Raw genomic sequence first — 17,376 nt, 5'->3', positions numbered from 1 at the left:
ATTCCTTTTGGCCCTCTGCTTCTACTTTAAATCCTCTTTCTCCAACAAAACACCCAACTCCTTTTGAACCTCTCTAATCTCCATAGCATTGTGACTTCCTTCATTTTCCTGCAGATTCTTTAATACCTCAGTTTTTGCATTGATTTCCAAGTTCAGATTCCTTTTCATATCCCTACTCCACCTCTTCAACCCCTCAGAGCAGTTTTTTATTGACCCTTTTAGGATCTCAGCTGGTCCTCTCCCCCTATATGGATGTAGCCAACCTTCTTCTACCACCTTCATACAATCCTTTTCTGAGGCCCACCAAGCTTCATACTTGAAAACTCTGTGACTCCCATAAAAAGACTTGTTTAAATGAGAGAAACTCAGCAAAACAAGTCTATGGTCCGAGCTTCTTGCTACTAAATTCTCTGCACTGACTTCCTTCTGTGTTTCAATCCATCTCTTGTTTGCCACCACTCTATCCAGTCTCTCCTTTGTGAAAGAGTCATCCCCATGTCTATTGCTCCAAGTAAATTTATCCCCTTTCCAACCAAGATCAGACAAACCACCCTCTTCCAATGCATTCCTGAAATTCTTCATAAAAATTTCCCCCCTAGGTCTACCTCCTTCCTTCTCATCATTTGTTAATATCTCGTTAAAATCCCCCATGACACACCAGCCTTTGTTTCCATCAGGTTTAATAGACTTTAGAACATTCCACGCCTCTTGTCTCTTACTAGCCTCTGGTTGGCCATAAAAGCCAGTGAAAAGCCATTGATGCCTCCCTTGATTATCACATATTCATGCACTAATGTGTCTTTGAGAATAGTTTAATATATCCACCAAACCTTCTTCCTTCCAAAATAGGGCCAGTCCACCCCCTCTTCCATGCAACTCCACCCCAAAACATCATTCTATTCTCAATCTTCTTCTTATTCCTTCGAGCCTACTGACTTGTAACTTGGTTTCCATGACAAAAACCACACTTGGCCTCTTTTCCTCTACAATTATGCAGAGGTCTTGAACGACACACGCACCAGATATTTACACACGTATTGTATACTAGTTAGATAAAGGTGCAGTATAGAACATTTTCCTGGAAAATAACCCCGAACAGTACTAATTTTTCCTCACATTTGCCATACAATTTGAACAGCCGAATATGTGGTGTGGCAATCTCGCAGTTACAAGGGTCAGTCAAAAACCCATGTGTACTTATAGCTTTTAGGATTGAAAACTAGTTTACATAAATTACATTATATGTATAGTTGTTTTTATATATAAGATGATATGAGACGAGACGAGATGACACGAGATGAAAGTTGAAAGTTAAATAAAATATTATTAGAATATATATTTTTAATATTATTTTTATTTTGAAATTTTAAAAAAGTTAAATTGTTTTAATATTTACTTAAATTGTAATGATTTTTTTAAGCAAGTATTTCACAGGTAAATTAAGTGGTTACAGGATACTAGATCATAGTTTGGATCGAAAACTCATCTCAACATTACAACTTTCTTAAATTTTTATACAAAATATAATAAATAATTCAATTCTTTTAAATTTCAAAATAATAATAATATTAAAAAATAATATTTTATTCAATTCATTTAAAACTATCTCAACTAATCTCTGAATCTAAATAGAGAATATATAGGAGTAGGAGTCTTTAACAATCATTTCAAGACAAGTAAATGCAACAAATGAGAAATAAAAAGAGAGATTTGGAGATAAAAATTTAGTTTCCACCCATTTCTCAACTGGGAAAGTCATTTGAAACGTTTTTGTATAGTGTAATAAACAAATTATAAAATTATTAAAAATTACTGTAGATGATTGTGTGTTACATTTTGTTGAACTTGATTGACTGAAGAGATTTTTACAACCATTTTATCTTTATCTTAAAAAAAGCTAGAATATAGGAGAGTAAGAATAGATAGGTAGAAAAAGCGGTAAAGTAGCAACCGATGGGTCGATACGCGGCATTTTTCGAGATTCAGTTCTAAAGTTCGTACCTTGGGATTCATGCTTGTCTTTTATAGTTCTTTTTATTGGATTCTGCTTTGGCCTAATTTTAGAGTTATTTACTGATTAGGTTCCTGTTTTAACCTATTTGGTTTATAATTTTTTCTACCCACATAAGATAAGATTTCCACACGTCCTTATTTTCTTGGTATAATATTCAATGAGTTCTCCACCTATGAGTATTGTATGCTACAATGAGGTTGCTTGTTTAACAACTGCAATAGTATGGAATTTAGGTTTAGAAAAAATTATTAAGTACCAACCAGAATAGATGGCGGATACTACTGGGTTTGATATTTTAAGTTCCAGAGTCTGAGGAAAAAAATATATTAAAAAAAGTATCACTAATTCCAGGAATCTTCCCTGGGTAGGATTTTCCCGGAAGTTGGGATTCGTTGAAAAAACTGCTCCCGCCGGAACTTGCAGAGAACCATGCAGTACTGCACGCCTATTGACTAAACAACACCGATTCTATTTGGCTGTCGCATGAAATCAGCAACCCGGTAACCTGTGAAACCTACCGTTCAAAGGTAATCCATTTGAACATTTTTATGTTTATGACTGTTGGCTCTGCTATAATGGAGCTATGTCTGCATATAAAAACTGAAACTTTAATTTCTCCGACATTCCGGAGTAACTCTTTGGAACTGACTGAGTTTCTAAGTTCCGACATGTATGCTTTTGGTTCTGCTTAGAGTGTGGGTGATGAATTTCATCGATGCCGTCACACTCGACACACCTAAACGCGTATATGTGGAAAATTATAGCATTCCTTAGTACTTTTCAATCATTACGCGTTTGATTTGTTGGCTGAATATACCAAAAGCGTGAGAAACTTTAAAATCTGTGTATTTAATGAATAAATCGACCAATTCTAAGTTCAAACTGCTACTTCGTAATATCTCAAAGATTTAATACTATATCTATATAATACTGCATATAAATCTTCTCATCTTTTCCTAAATCAAATACCTTTGGGATATTCAGTATGCTATTGACTTTTACGATTTGCCCTTATTTGTTTTAAAATATGTAAATATAAAGAGAGAGCTGACGTTTGAAAATGAAGCTTCGCTGCACCTTACCTCTTCCTGTTTTATAAATATTCAGAATCTGTATTTGTTTCGGTTACATTGTACTGGTTATTTTTGCTGTCTTGCTTTGATGGTTGTGAAGAGGCATTTTAATGGGGATAAAGATGGTTCTGAACCGTCTAAGCGCAGACAAGAATTTCGGATGCGGTAGGTTTGGTGGTTTAGTTATGCTTTGGTTGCTGCTGTCAGTGTTTGATGCCTTCTTTTAATGATTTATGTGTTTCTAAATGGGGGTTTTGTGTTTTTTTTGCAGGGCTTTTCCACGTGTGGTTTCAGAGCGTGAGGTTCAACAATTCTGGGAACCTTTTTTTCGAAGAGTGGTAATTAAGTTGATTCTCTGTCCACTTATTTCTGTCTTCCATCTCTACTCTTTGTTATCTGAACTCAATTTCAGGACTTCACCCTTAGAGAGCATAAGAGCTGACCTTTATTTATTTTTGTTTTGTTTTTTTATCTTTTCTTCTTAATGTTCTAATGGTGTATGGTTTCTCCATTTGTTGATATGTATTTGATCACAACTGCTACAAGACATTCTTTTTGACTAAAGGTTTGATCTTATCGGCCAGTAAGTGATTGATCTTAAATGATTATAGAGTATCTTGACCATTCAAAAGTTTAGGTTTTGTATTTTGTTTGGTATACATGATATAATTTGTTGACCGTGGTCTGTCAATTCACCTAAAATCAATTGGTTTGGCATGATGATACTCCCGTGACTCAAACCCATGACTTTTGGCTCCGATACCACTTATCAAGCTGTGATTGTGAGCAGCCAACCCACCTAAAACCAATTGGAGTTAGGAAGACACGCTCGAGTCTCTTACGGCACTTGACATCGCATCCTACAAGCCATTTTCTGAGCTATTGCAGGGAGCGGTATCGTGGACTACCCAATGAAACTTACTGGTTTAACTTCCTTGTTTGTTGTATAGGTTACTTGATCAACTGGTACAAGACGCTCTTTTTTACTAAAGGTTTGGTTTTATTGGCTAATTAGTTTGATCTTAATGATTGTCAAGTATATTGGCTATTTAATACTGGTCTGATTATTTTGATTGCTTTACCATGCATGGAAAAGTATCTCAGTTTAACCTCCTTGTTTGCACTTGATCTGTACCGGTATGTATAACATGAACCCTTTATTATAGTTCTGTTAATTAGTGATTGGATTTGATTGAATGAATAAGTTAGCTGCATCTGCATAAACCATGGTTGTCAAAGTTAAAGCTTTTTGTATCCAGTTATGTTATACAGATCAACCGAAAATATGCTTGTATCCTTCTCAGTATTGTATAAATGTACTTAACATGTCTCCAGGTTATAATGGCACGTGCGCAAGGTAAGCTAATTCAGGCTAACTTTGACGGGATTGGATAACAATATAGGTTTTCATTCCCTCTAACAGTGTTTGTAATTCTGTTCTGGTTGTCAATATGATATTGGAAAGGTTAAATTCATTGATATATTAATTAAAGCACTCTTATTTTCAAGTCTCTGGACTACATTATACCCCATATGTCTGTCATAGGTACAGGAGGAGTTGGATCGTGTTTTGCAATCAATTCACCCATGTCCAAGGTCTGTTCATTGGCCCAGCAGTTAGTTTTATTGAGCATTTATGTTCTACAAACTGTCTTTGACCTCTAAAACGAGAATTTTAGGGTAAAATTGACTTCAATTTATTGATAATCTCATTTTGAACAGAGGAATATTGTCAAAAATCATCATTACATTAAAGGTTTGCGTTTCACGTAGTTCTAGATTTAAGCACCCCGAACTCCCCTTCTCTTCCAGTCAAATATGTCTCAAGGCTTCCAATAAATGTATCGTGTTCTCCATGTTGCAAAAATCTCATCTCTCAACATGCAGTGTGTTAACTTTGTTGCAGATCCTCGCCTCAGCCTGCTGCATCTGGGGTGAGGAGCTTGCATTTGCGCTTTGTCAATGCATTGCCCTCTCACATATTCACAAAAAATAGCTTAAAAGCTGAGGATGGTACACCCATCAGAATTGAACTGTTTGATACTCGGTCCGGGACTATAGTCAAAGCCGGTCCTCTTTCCACAATAAAGCTTGATATTGTCGTCCTTGATGGTGATTTCTGTTCTGATGACCATGAAGACTGGACCGAGCAGGACTTCAATGCCAGTGTTGTACATAAAAGAGAAGGTAAAAGGCCATTATTGGTTGGGGCTGTGAAAGTGACCTTGATCGAAGGTGCTGGATGTATCGGTGATATCCAATTCACTGATAATTCAAGCTGGACGAGAAGTAGAAAATTTAGGTTAGCAGCAAAACTTGAGCAAAAGCTTTCTGGTGAAGTAAAAATCAGGGAAGCTACAAGTAGAAAAATTGTGGTAAAAGATCACCGCGGAGAACGTAAGTTATAAGAGCATTAGCACCTTCTGACCATGACTAATTCATATTCTAGTATGCTTGCTGTCATGCTTGATACCATTAATATTCTTACCGTAGGTAGATAGATCTATGAGACTGATGGACAATCTCTTTGTTTTCAGTGAATAAGAAACATGAAACTCCATCCTTGGGGGATCCAATATGGCGTTTGAAGAAGATACGAAGAGATGGTACAAACTATAATCAATTGACTTCTTCTGGAATTCTAACCGTCAAAGACTTACTGCTGCAACACGCAATCAATCCATTCAAATTACGCAATGTGAGAACCTATGTAATTGCATAAAATTTCTACAGAATTTAAGTAGCTCAGCACACGTAATCTAATTCATCTATCCATCTCTCTGCTGTGGAAATGTAGCTTTTGAAAAGGGTGGCAGATAGAAAATGGAAGGAAATCCTAGAAAACGCAATGGCTTCTGTTGCAAATGATCATAAGCTTTATGCTTACCACAGGGCTGGTGAACCTGTTGGCCTCCTGTTCAATTCTATCTATCAGGTTGTAGCGGCCACAATTGATGGCCAAAACTATTGTCCTGTGCAAACACTAAGCTTAGGTGATAAGGTACTCAATGACATCCTGGGGCTAATTTCAGGGTTTTTCAGTACATCACTTACTGTAGTTTTGCCTTTTTTTGTTTTTCTTGCTATTTATAAAGTTAGTTCGTTTGGGATCCAAATGGAATTCCCAACTGTCTCATTGTTATTGCACATCAGTATTAAAAATAGTACTTTATGTTAGAAACTGATCACCTCTCTGTTCCTTTGGCAGCACGCTGTGGAAGTTGTGAAGCAGCAAGCGTACGAAAATATCAATGATTGGGTCCCGGCCAATGAGCTATCAACTGTAAGCTTTTCAAGGCCCTCAGGAAGTCTACAGAATTATCCATTTAATGTTCCAGAACAAAGTCCACAACAATTTGAGTTCCCACTTCCAGTCACACATCAAGGTATAAAGGCTTGTATCATCCATATGATTAACATAAGTTTGGACAGGGGGAAACAGTACTCAGTTCATTTCCTTATTCTAAACTGTCAAGTAGAACAGTATTATGAAGGTCTTCCCCCAATATCAATGAAATGGATGCCTTTTTAAGTGTATATTTCTTGTTGATCTGCACAAATATGAAGTTTTATTTTTGACACTTCGTTTTTAGTATATTTTTCATCATTTCGCCCTAATATATTTTGAAGGAGCTACTTCTTCTTATTTGTGCAGATCAAGAAGAAATATGGCCGAATTTCAACCACTCACATCCGTCATTTTCAGCATCACATGCCCAAGCAGGAGAAACAAGCAATCAAATAGAAGCTTCTGGACTACAAAGCAGTCATCTAATGCCTGGCAACGGTTTGATTGATGATCATTGGATTCAACATTACAACACAGAGGTGCAAGTTTTGCCAAGTGTTTATACACCTGATATCATTCCCGGGACACCATGGATGCAGGGAAATGATCTTTTCATTTTTCCGAGCAACCAAGCAGATTTTGACAACTTCACTCTCTCCAACTCTGGTGTGCCTATTTCAAGGGCTGGAAAGGCAGCATGGTGTAAGATTCGGGCTGCTGTCAAGTGGAGAAAAGTTTGGCGGGATGTGGCTGCTAAAAGATTGGCATTCTAGACTCTAATTGTGAAGAAGTTCTCCTTGGGAAGGTTTTACCTATATCTATATTAGCTTAATTTGTAAGATACCTTTTTCAGCAACCCCATCCTTTCCTTCTTATCAAGTTCAGTGAAGGAGAACATGTAACTGTGTGATTCTTGGGTCATTATGTACAAAGTATTTTAGTGATCGATATGACACTGTATAATACCTCATATTAGGGTAAAGGAAGGTGGTGACTATCATTCCACATGGTTTGGGAATAAAAAGTTATTGCCCTTTATTTTGGGATTCCATGTTTCAAGTAGTTTCAATTATAACATTGATTAATCTTTTTGAAATACGGCTTTAGTTTTTTTTGAATCGTTACAAATAGTATCAAAGCCAATCTGAACCGGAAAGTGTGGTATTGGAGTCCCAGAAGACTAATTTATAATAAAACTTTAAATGACACTCTTATAAATTCACTTGGCGAGACTTTTCACTCGTAATTTAGATTTACAACTTTCCACTTAATGAAGTTGGTGTCAGTAGCATAAGCTTCTGGTTTTATGCTTATTCTAGATATTTAGGTCTTGTTTGTGTACACATATTTTCAAATATTTACTTTCCAAACATCACTTAAACATAAAATACTTTTCAATTTCAAATATTTAACTTTTTCATCTAATAGTTGTCTAATCATTACAAATTTTTCAAACTTCTAAACAAAATACAAAAACAATACAACTTTAAATTTCAAAAATAAAAATTATATTAAAAAAATTATATTCAAACAATATTTTAACTTTATAATATTTTTATTCAATTTTTCTCTCATTTTCCAAAACCCAATAAAACATTTTAACTCAAATAATTCCATTATTATTTACAACTTATTTCACTATTATTTACAGGATTTTTGTCTATCTCACTTTCCAAACATGCTCTTAGTGTCCAAACGAACCCCTGGATTATGCCTCTCTCTGTTTTTTTTTTTTTTTTTTGAACTTTTTTTGTGTGCTAGGTGTGGAATTTAGTTCTTAATTAGCAAAAGAACTCCCAAAAAAAAAAAAAAATAGGGCATATTCATGGGGAGATTACAAGTTGCACATGCTGGCGAGTGATTCTAGGTGCCCATGCATAGTTACGAGTTTGAAAGCTCGAGGCTGTCGAGTAAATTTGGCTACTTTATCCCCAAAAGAATAGCTAAGTTGCTTTCTTGAGTCTCAAATTTGTATTCTTTTTCTTTGGTTGTTTGACCATTTTCCTTGCATGGTTGTGCCTAATTTATGCAATCAAGAGTTTTTGGTTCTTTACGAATACTGTTGAAGGTAGTCACTTTATGTTAACTTTTGAAATGTATGCCAAAACCGATAATTTTTATATCTTTTATTTAACTTTTAACTTTCATATTAATTCATCTCATTTCAATTCACTATCTAAATCTCTTTAGGCTGAAGAGTGCCAATATGCTCCAAATCTATCACTTGTTCAGCATCCATACTCTAAAATTATGACAATATCAACGAAAGGGGACATTTTTTTTTTCCCGGAGGAAGGTAACTAAACTATTCTTAAAATCTCGTCATTGAGTTTCTCTATGAAAATGACATGTCTCGAAAATGCCATTCTTGAGACATGAAAGCATATAGATAATCTTCTTGATATATACTCTTTAGTTTATTAATGGAGTTGGATAATCAAATATAGAAAAGTCTTTTTGCAAGCAAGTTCGCGCACCAAACTGCACACCGATATTGACATATAATATATCCGTTTAATGAAACAGTACAAATTAAAGATGAAAATGATTTTTGAAACAAAAAACCTTCTTCTCTCAGATTTTTTATTTTTATTTTTTTACATTTTGTTTTCAATAAAAAAAAGTCGTTGGTACACGATTTGGTGCATTGTACCTAGCAAAGCTCATCAAATATAAAGAGATAGACACAACTTTAAATATTTACTCAAAGTTCATTGTACCCGAAAATTTTATATAGACAGTATTAAATGTAATAAGATCTACATGACGATGTATCTATCTTTTTTCGAAATTCAACCATCCAATATGAACTAGCAAAATCATAGGTTGCTCTTATTTGATGTTCCATTTGGGGTAGCTTTTGATTTTGTTTGATTCTAATCACTGCAATTTTCCAACTCGGACAACAAATGGCTTGTTGGTTCCTTAACATGGATAAAGACAAAGGATTACTGTTGAATTCGAAGATGTTCAAAGAGATGAGTTGATATGACTTGAGATGTTCAAGGAGATGAGTTGAGATGACTTGATGTTCAAACAATAGCGGGCAAAATCATTGGTTTGGGATTCTTCACTAAAACATAAGAACAATCATGCAATCATGCATTAATTCTATTGGTTGGTGTATGGGAATTGATGCCTTGGCTAGCAAGCAAGGTGTAGGTTTGACAAAACTAGTTGTTGGACTAATTTATAGCATTGACTTTAACTTACAAACAAGGCAATATCCTCTTAATCAGGGTTCCGACTGTGTTAATTGGGTCCGACTAGCATATGATTAGGCTTTTTTTTTTTTTGGGTTCGAAGAACTTTCAAAATTCTTAAAATCTCTACAATGAAAGAAATCTCATTCACATTAACTTGCTATATTGATGAGGTATGGATTTAATTGTGTTATGATGTAAAAAATAAATGGTAGTGATGATGACAATAATGAATTGAGATCCCATATAGGGTCTATTTGGAATTTGGACTGAATTGAGATCAATTCAGTTTAGTCTAATTTTAAGTTGAATCTAATATCCAAACACACAACTCTCAAATCACTAAACTCATCTCATTTCAACTCAAAACGTTTTTACACGTGGGACCCATAACTTTTTTTGACTCAATACCTCTTTACACGTAGGACATACAATTTTTTTCAACTTCTCATAAATACATCTAAACTTATTTTAACATCTAAATACGTCTAAACTTATCTTAAGTGAGTCCCACAAAGCTCACTTCATTATCTCAACTCACTACTATTCATAAAGAATTCAACTCATTTCAATTTAGCTCAACATCCAAATGGAATCTTAATGCTGGTAAAAAAATTAACTCGGGTATCTAAAAATATTGTGAGATCTATTTTATGCATCTATTTTTGTCTCACTCTAAGACTTATAATTCAATCAAGAATACTAAGAGATCCAAATCCAACATTAATAACAATTTCATGAAATCTAGAAAAATTCCAAGCGTAAATTCAACAAAAATAATATATTATAAACTATGTCAACATTAATAAGGAAATTTCATGGTTCGTGGACCGTTGGGCTATATACCTTGGGAAGCACCGGGACCTGGAGACTGGGCCTTCCTATAATTGATAGATAGGGTCCAACTGAAAACGACATCATGTGGTTCCCCTAGCAACCATCTTTTTTACGAGAGAAAAATAAAAACATGGTATAATTTAATTTTAAAAAATAAATTTTAAATTTTATAAATCAGATAAATAGTATATGCTATAGAGACATTAAAAATGACATTATTTCAAAAATAAAATATATAAATTGAAGTGATTTTATGAGATGTTATTTTATAATAAAAATAAATTTATAATCTAAAGTATTATATTAAATTATGTCTTTTGTAAATTTATTTTTTATATAATTTATTTGTGAATAAAATATTTTTTTAACCAAATTATCTAAATGAAGTTATCTCGAGTGGTACAACCGTAAATCTTCGCCGATCCGAGCCTTGTTTCCTTCCACCGTCCACCCCCTCCACAAAACAACGCTATATATAACCCCACTCTGTTCTTCGCAAACCTCTCGAGCACCCCGAGTCCCCGACACATACAGACTTGGCAGCTTTCCTGAATTCCATTTCTTGGTTTTCTCTATTGTTTCTTTGAGTTTTTTGGTTCAATATTTTTTTTCTGAAGTCTTCCGGAAGTAAACGATGTCGCTGAGACCGAGCGCGAGGACGGAGGTGCGTCGCAACCGGTACAAGGTGGCTGTGGACGCGGAGGAGGGGCGACGGCGGAGGGAGGACAACATGGTGGAGATCCGAAAGAGCCGTAGGGAAGAGAGCTTGCTCAAGAAACGCCGTGAGGGCCTCCAGGCCCAGCACCTCGCTTCCTCTTTCCACTCCTCCGCCGTCGAAAAGAAGGTATGCCCAGCCTCACTACCCACAACCATCACCATTTTCCATTCAAATTCTTATTAGGGCCTTTTCCGATCGCTTCATACAGCTCTCAGTCTGTTCTATGACTTGGATGACTTTCCTTTTCGGAGTTAGGGTTTGGTTGGATCCTTTAATCGTTGCTTTAGCTCGATGATGGTTTTTTTTTTTACCTGTAGAGCTTTCGATGGAAATTAGTCTAAGTTAGGTTTCAAGTTGGATTGGTTTTTATGGTCTTCCAGTTCCATTCTATGAATTTGATGAATTTGGTGGGGGATTAGGGTTTGGTTGGATCATTTATTGGTGTTTTATCTGGATGTTGTTTAAGTTTACACTGAAGGTATCGTCTGAATTTTCTTTAGTTTATGGTTTGATTGGATCGGTGTTTCAGTTCAATTTTTATGATTTGGATGAGTTTGCTTGGGGGATTAGGGTTTAATTGAATTATTCATTGGTGTTTTAGCTGAATATTGTTTTACTTATGAAGGTCTTGATGGAGGTTGGATTCTTTTTGGTGTTTTAGTATGATTCTACAACTTTGGTAAATTTGGTTGGGAGTTAGATTTAGTTTTTAGGTGGGTATTTTTTACTTAAATTAAAGGTTTTGATGGAATTTACTTTTGGCCTGGGCTTCTTTGGATTGGTTCACAGTGCTTTAGTTGAATTCTTTGTTTGTTAATGGGTGTGCTTTTATAAGCTTGGCTATTACTTGCACTTTTGCTTTAGTGGAATAGAGTTAAAATGAGGATCATATTGTTTATTTATTACTTAAATTCTTTTTATTGAGTTGACTCTGTTTTGATTTGGATTTTGCATAGTTGATAGAGTTGATTATGTATTATCTCGTATTTCTCTCTCAAATAATTAAAACAGTGACGAATTTTTTATCTATTTTTTAAGTTAGGGCATGATTGAATTGAATATCGGTATTTTGTTTGAATTTTTTCAAATGAGTTCAAGGCTTTGTAAGCTTGGTGACTGCGTAGCCTCTTGGATTTAGTCCTATGCAGTTGAAATGAGGATGAATTTTCTGGATTTGTTTTGAAATTAGGCTTTGGTTGAATTTATTTTTGTTGCTTTAGTTGGATTTTATTTTATGTGATTGTAGGGATTGGTGCATGGTGATTACATTGGGGTTTGAATTTTGTAGTGAAGGGGTATAATCAGGATTTTTTGAATTGTGTGCTCAATTGAATTGACTATTGTTGGTGTAGGGCTATTGCAAGGAATGGGTTTTCTTGAATTTGATATAGTGATTGCAAGGGTTTGTAAGCTTAGCAGTACTGCTGTTGATGGGTTTTGGTTATTATATTTTTGCCTTGGAGTTCATTGAACTGATGATGGCAGTTTTGGGCCTTCAAGTTCATGATGGTTGGGTTTGTTGGAATTTTTTTTTTTTTCCAATAAGATTTGTGACCTCCATGACTGTGTAAGTTTTGAGTCCAACTTATGGAATACCAAATAAGAAGAATGGGGTGGAAGTTGACGTTAGAGGTTCAAGATTTATTGGTCGTATGTGTAACTTGCCAATAACAAAAGGTGTAGGAAATATTTCTTTCATTGCCGCTTTGAGAGGGGCTTGGTATTTTTTATACAAGTTGGCTTGATGCTGAGTGCACTAAGGGTTGTCTTATTATGCTTGAAGTCAGAAGAATTTTCCTTGCATGGAGTTTTGTCATTCTGATGAATTTCTACCCAAATTTTCAAAATTATACTTATTTGAAATTGTTCCAGTGGTAGTTATTTGTGGTATTGGTGATTATTATTCTAATGGCGGTTGAGTTGTTTGGTTGCAGTTAGAACATCTGCCATCCATGGTTGCAGGAGTTTGGAGTGATGATAGTAATCTACAGCTTGAGGCAACTACTCAGTTCAGGAAATTGCTTTCAATCGGTGAGAAATTGGTCTGTCCATGCATTTGTTGTACATGTCTATTTGATACAACCATTTACTAGTTTTTTTTTTTTTGTAGAGCGCAGCCCTCCAATAGAGGAAGTGATACAGTCAGGTGTTGTTCCTCGCTTTGTTGAGTTTCTTGTCAGGGAGGACTTCCCACAGCTTCAGGTTTATTGCATGCTATCAATTATCTATTCTATATTTTTACATGTGACCATGAACTTAGCAGAATTATTGGTTGAAACTTCCTTCAGTTTGAGGCAGCTTGGGCTCTCACTAACATTGCTTCCGGGACATCTGAAAACACTAAGGTGGTAATTGATCATGGGGCAGTCCCAATATTTGTCAAACTTCTTGGTTCTCCTAGTGATGATGTCCGTGAGCAGGTATATATATGATTTATGGGTTTATCTTTTATACTTTCTGCTGTATTCTCTGTAGTTAATTGAAACTTGCATTTTCAAGTAAAGTCTAACATGAACCCATCCCTCCCTTTTTATTTTCAATTTATAGGCTGTGTGGGCATTGGGAAATGTGGCCGGTGATTCTCCTAGATGTCGTGATCTTGTCCTTGGCCATGGGGCTTTGCTTCCGTTGCTGGCACAATTGAATGAGCACGCCAAGCTTTCTATGCTGAGAAATGCTACGTGGACACTCTCAAATTTTTGCCGAGGCAAGCCACAACCTCCTTTTGATCAGGTTGGATATCTGAGATGCTGTGTAACTTAAATTATGTCAGTAGATTTGATTTTTATTTAGTTTCTTTTCTGCTTGGTATTTACTCTCCGTTAATATAATTATCTTAGTTATAAAAACTTTTTAATATCCTAGTTTGAAATGGCATTATCATTAGTAAAAATGTACTGATCTTTCTAAAATGTCCTTTACTTTGTATGAGAGGGGAGATGACTATTATAGAATGCAGTTTGCTTTATTATAGGAAATTGAAGTGGTAAAAACTTTTAGTAGAGAAATTGGACATCGAAAAATTAAAAGTAAGACATTTAAATTGGGATATATATGAGGAACATGTGAAATTTAATAAGATGCGTTATGGTTGTTGAAAGTTGAGACGTCATTGTTATTTCTCTCGGGGGATGGATTTTTATTGACCACTGTTGTTGTTATGTATCATGTGGACCACTAGGTTGTTAATTGTTTCTTTTTATGGTATATTGCTCAGGTTAAGCCAGCGCTCCCAGCTCTTGCACGCCTTATTCATTCAAATGACGAAGAAGTCTTGACTGATGCTTGTTGGGCACTCTCATATCTTTCTGATGGTACAAATGACAAAATTCAAGCTGTTATTGAAGCAGGTGTTTGTCCTCGGCTCGTTGAGCTTTTACTGTGAGTGTTTAATTTTCAACTTTGTTGATTAATGTATTTTTTCTTGAAGCAGGAGGTGTTTTAACCTGTTAATTTTGCCATCAAATTCTAAACTTTCTTTCCATTTTTCAGCCACCCGTCTCCTTCAGTTCTCATTCCTGCTCTTCGTACAGTTGGAAATATTGTCACCGGAGATGATATGCAGACTCAGGTATTGGAACTTTCTATACCTTGAAATGTTTTGATTTCACCGTCTCTTTTAAAAATTCCACCATGCTTGGGGAGGGGGCAGAAATATAGTTCAGTTCTTTAATTAAAATTGATATTTTATCATATGTGCATAACACTGATAGGATGTCAACTCAGTTGTATTTTAATGAAATTTCTCTTTGACAAAATATAATTAATATTTTAGGTTTTAGTAAACACTTTAAGAATATTTGTCTTCCCTAGCACTTTTGAATTCCAAGGCATCTATTAAGTCGAGGCTTGTGAATGGAGTAATGTTTTAAATAATGGCGCTGACATTTGTCTGCAGGGAACTGAACTGAACTGCTGATTCTTTTGCAAGGTTTTGTACTTTATTAGATCAGTCCATAGTTTGATCCTAATTGGAATCGAGTGAGGCATGTGCAAAGAAATAGTTTACTTTTATCCTTTTTCGAAATTAAATTTCTTTTCTTTCTACAACGGAAGATGTAAACACAAACACAAGTTTTTTTTTTAGAAATAATTGGATTGGGTGCGGGCTTTTCTTGACATGATTAATAAGCTAGCTTCTTTTTCTATTTCGTTCCTTTTTTCTTGTTTATAATGAGGCTTGAGGGACGTCACTTTACTTTTTAAGGCTTCATGGCCTTTTGAAAAACAGATAAATTTCTTTCTGGCATTCTGCAATATTTCTCGTACTAAGTACTAACATGGCATAAAATGATCAATATATCAAATTAAATAAAGCATGATGGCTGCTGCACTCCCTTCCCTTATCAAGTGATGCTCTCTCTCTCTCTCTCTCTCTCTCTATAATTTGTACACTAATTTTCCAACTGAAAATCTTGTTATTTGAGTCTAAATCTTTCTCTATTCAACTAATGAATGCCGATGCTGCTCAGGTTATTATCAACCACAATGCCCTGCCTTGCCTTTTGAACCTTTTGAACAATAATTATAAAAAGAGCATCAAGAAGGAGGCTTGCTGGACTATTTCGAATATCACTGCTGGTAACAAGGAGCAGATTCAGGTTACTTATATATCCCAGCTTTTGCAGAATGAATTTATCTGTCCTCTCTTAGTTGTAGTTACGCTTGTCTAGGTTTTATTATTTAGAATGGTATGCACATTTTCCATCAACCATGACGTCAAAATGGTGGGTTGCCTTATGTTACAGGCTGTCGTTGAGGCTAATATTATTGCCCCTCTTGTTCATCTGCTTCAAAATGCTGAGTTTGATATTAGGAAAGAGGCTGCATGGGCAATCTCAAATGCAACATCTGGTGGTTCTCATGAACAAATCAAGTATGCGACAAATGTGTTTTTCATACCTTATTTTTTCTCTGCAAATATGTATCTGTAAATTTTATATTTCTTTGTCGTTTACAGGTATTTAGTAGATCAAGGATGTATCAAGCCTCTCTGCGATCTTCTTATCTGCCCTGATCCAAGGATTGTAACAGTTTGTTTGGAAGGGCTTGAAAACATATTGAAGGTAGGAGAAGCCGACAAGAATTTGGGAACTACTGGAGATGTCAATTTCTATGCTCAAATGATTGATGATGCCGAGGGGCTAGAGAAAATTGAGAATCTCCAGAGTCACGACAACACTGAGATTTATGAGAAGGCTGTGAAGATTCTTGAGACGTATTGGTTGGAGGAAGAGGACGATACAATGCCACCAGGTGATGCTCCCCAGTCTGCATTCAACTTTGGAGGGAGTGAGATCCCTTCTGTTCCTTCTGGTGGATTTAACTTCAACTGAAGGTATCCTTTTATTGGTGTTTTACTAGTCCTGTGTGTTCTTATTCAATTTGTTTTTGCTCTTGCCGGTATCCATGCTCACAACATCATTTCTTTTTAAATTATAGCAGGATTTGGTGGTGCGAGAATAGTTGGGGTCAGGTCAGGTGTCTAGTCGTGTTTGGGTCGGTCCTCTTTGGTCAAGTATCGGGCGTGCTTTTTGGGGTTGCCAGACTGGCCAAGTGTCGGCAATGGCTGGATTTTTGGTTGGGGGGACGATACTTGGATCATATATGATGAACTGGGATTTATCGATGCAACATGGATGTGAAGCCAGGGTTCTATATATGGGGAACGGTTATCCCAGGTGATTGGGCTCTCCAATAAAGTTGATGTTGAGTCTGTCATAATTTGATTTTATTGGTTCAGTTGCCATAGAAGTGGAGTCGGTCTGGTGTCAGGTCAGGTCAGGTCGGGTCGGGTGATTTTTGCACTCTAAAACTCTCTTGTAGGTTGTACAAGGGGGGGGGAAATATTGGAATTTTCCGTTCCTTAGTACTGTACGTGTTGATTTTTTTCTGTATCCGTACGGGTTGAAATTGTATTATGTGGGGTATACCATTTTTACTTGTTTGATACAAAAAGCTGTCTAAAACGCATTGAAGGTAAAGAGTTTCCAGTATTATTGATATAAATAACACTTCCGGGGTGCCTTAGCTTGTTTTATCATTCGGCTTGGATTGCACTCGAAGAAATGAATTTTTTGGCATCACTGTTATTTTCTCCAATTTTTGTTGTAGATGGTTTTTTCCTGTAACGGTTGGAAGGAATATTACAAAAGTTGTGAAAGTATTAGATGAAAGCCATCTCTCGGGTAGCATTCCAAGCTCTCTGGGAAATCTAACTCGATTACTCCAACTACCAGTCT

The 17,376-nt window shown here is 35.7% G+C and overlaps 3 protein-coding genes across 5 annotated transcripts; 2 read left to right on the top strand and 1 right to left on the bottom strand.

The window, feature by feature from the left end:
* Positions 1–21: 21 nt before the first annotated feature.
* LOC109011316 lies at positions 22–651 on the bottom strand. The gene has a single exon (XM_018992466.2). It carries the CDS (start codon positions 649–651, stop codon positions 22–24), a length of 630 nt encoding a protein of 209 aa, XP_018848011.2.
* A 1,613-nt stretch (positions 652–2,264) lies between these two features.
* Positions 2,265–7,414, top strand: LOC109011305 (calmodulin-binding protein 60 C-like). 2 transcript variants are annotated; one of them, XM_018992447.2, is made up of 9 exons: positions 2,265–2,541; positions 3,188–3,252; positions 3,359–3,425; positions 4,634–4,683; positions 4,994–5,484; positions 5,625–5,785; positions 5,885–6,088; positions 6,296–6,473; positions 6,743–7,414. In XM_018992447.2, the coding sequence occupies exons 2-9, from the start codon at positions 3,248–3,250 to the stop codon at positions 7,147–7,149; spliced, it is 1,563 nt and encodes a 520-aa protein (XP_018847992.1). In that variant the 5' UTR covers positions 2,265–2,541; positions 3,188–3,247; the 3' UTR covers positions 7,150–7,414. The 2 variants fall into 2 exon arrangements, with proteins under 2 accessions (XP_018847992.1, XP_018847991.1); XM_018992446.2 differs by lacking the exon at positions 2,265–2,541 and having other exon boundaries at positions 2,591–3,252.
* A 3,490-nt stretch (positions 7,415–10,904) lies between these two features.
* LOC109011306 (importin subunit alpha-1-like) lies at positions 10,905–17,203 on the top strand. Of its 2 annotated transcripts, none has more exons than XM_018992448.2 (11): positions 10,905–11,260; positions 13,069–13,165; positions 13,245–13,336; positions 13,423–13,554; positions 13,682–13,867; positions 14,352–14,515; positions 14,627–14,705; positions 15,607–15,735; positions 15,883–16,010; positions 16,095–16,472; positions 16,580–17,203. In XM_018992448.2, the coding sequence occupies exons 1-10, from the start codon at positions 11,051–11,053 to the stop codon at positions 16,468–16,470; spliced, it is 1,593 nt and encodes a 530-aa protein (XP_018847993.1). In that variant the 5' UTR covers positions 10,905–11,050; the 3' UTR covers positions 16,471–16,472; positions 16,580–17,203. The 2 variants fall into 2 exon arrangements, with proteins under 2 accessions (XP_018847993.1, XP_018847994.1); XM_018992449.2 differs by having other exon boundaries at positions 16,577–17,179.
* Positions 17,204–17,376: the final 173 nt, after the last annotated feature.

This window comes from Juglans regia, chromosome 11 (assembly GCF_001411555.2).
Source record: "Juglans regia cultivar Chandler chromosome 11, Walnut 2.0, whole genome shotgun sequence".
Classification (NCBI taxonomy): Eukaryota; Viridiplantae; Streptophyta; class Magnoliopsida; order Fagales; family Juglandaceae; genus Juglans; species Juglans regia.
Note: the sequence above shows the minus strand (reverse complement) of the source record. Positions and strands in the feature narration are given on the sequence as shown.

Coding starts and splice junctions, on each gene's coding strand:
- LOC109011316 (XM_018992466.2), bottom strand. CDS start 651: ATGGGGGATTTTAACGAGATATTAACAAATGATGAGAAGGAAGGAGGT.
- LOC109011305 (XM_018992446.2), top strand. CDS start 3,176: ATGGTTGTGAAGAGGCATTTTAATGGGGATAAAGATGGTTCTGAACCG. Junction 3,253..3,358: donor AGACAAGAATTTCGGATGCG/GTAGGTTTGGTG, acceptor TTTTTTTTGCAG/GGCTTTTCCACGTGTGGTTT. Junction 5,786..5,884: donor ATCCATTCAAATTACGCAAT/GTGAGAACCTAT, acceptor GTGGAAATGTAG/CTTTTGAAAAGGGTGGCAGA.
- LOC109011306 (XM_018992448.2), top strand. CDS start 11,051: ATGTCGCTGAGACCGAGCGCGAGGACGGAGGTGCGTCGCAACCGGTAC. Junction 14,706..15,606: donor GAGATGATATGCAGACTCAG/GTATTGGAACTT, acceptor GATGCTGCTCAG/GTTATTATCAACCACAATGC. Junction 15,736..15,882: donor GTAACAAGGAGCAGATTCAG/GTTACTTATATA, acceptor CTTATGTTACAG/GCTGTCGTTGAGGCTAATAT.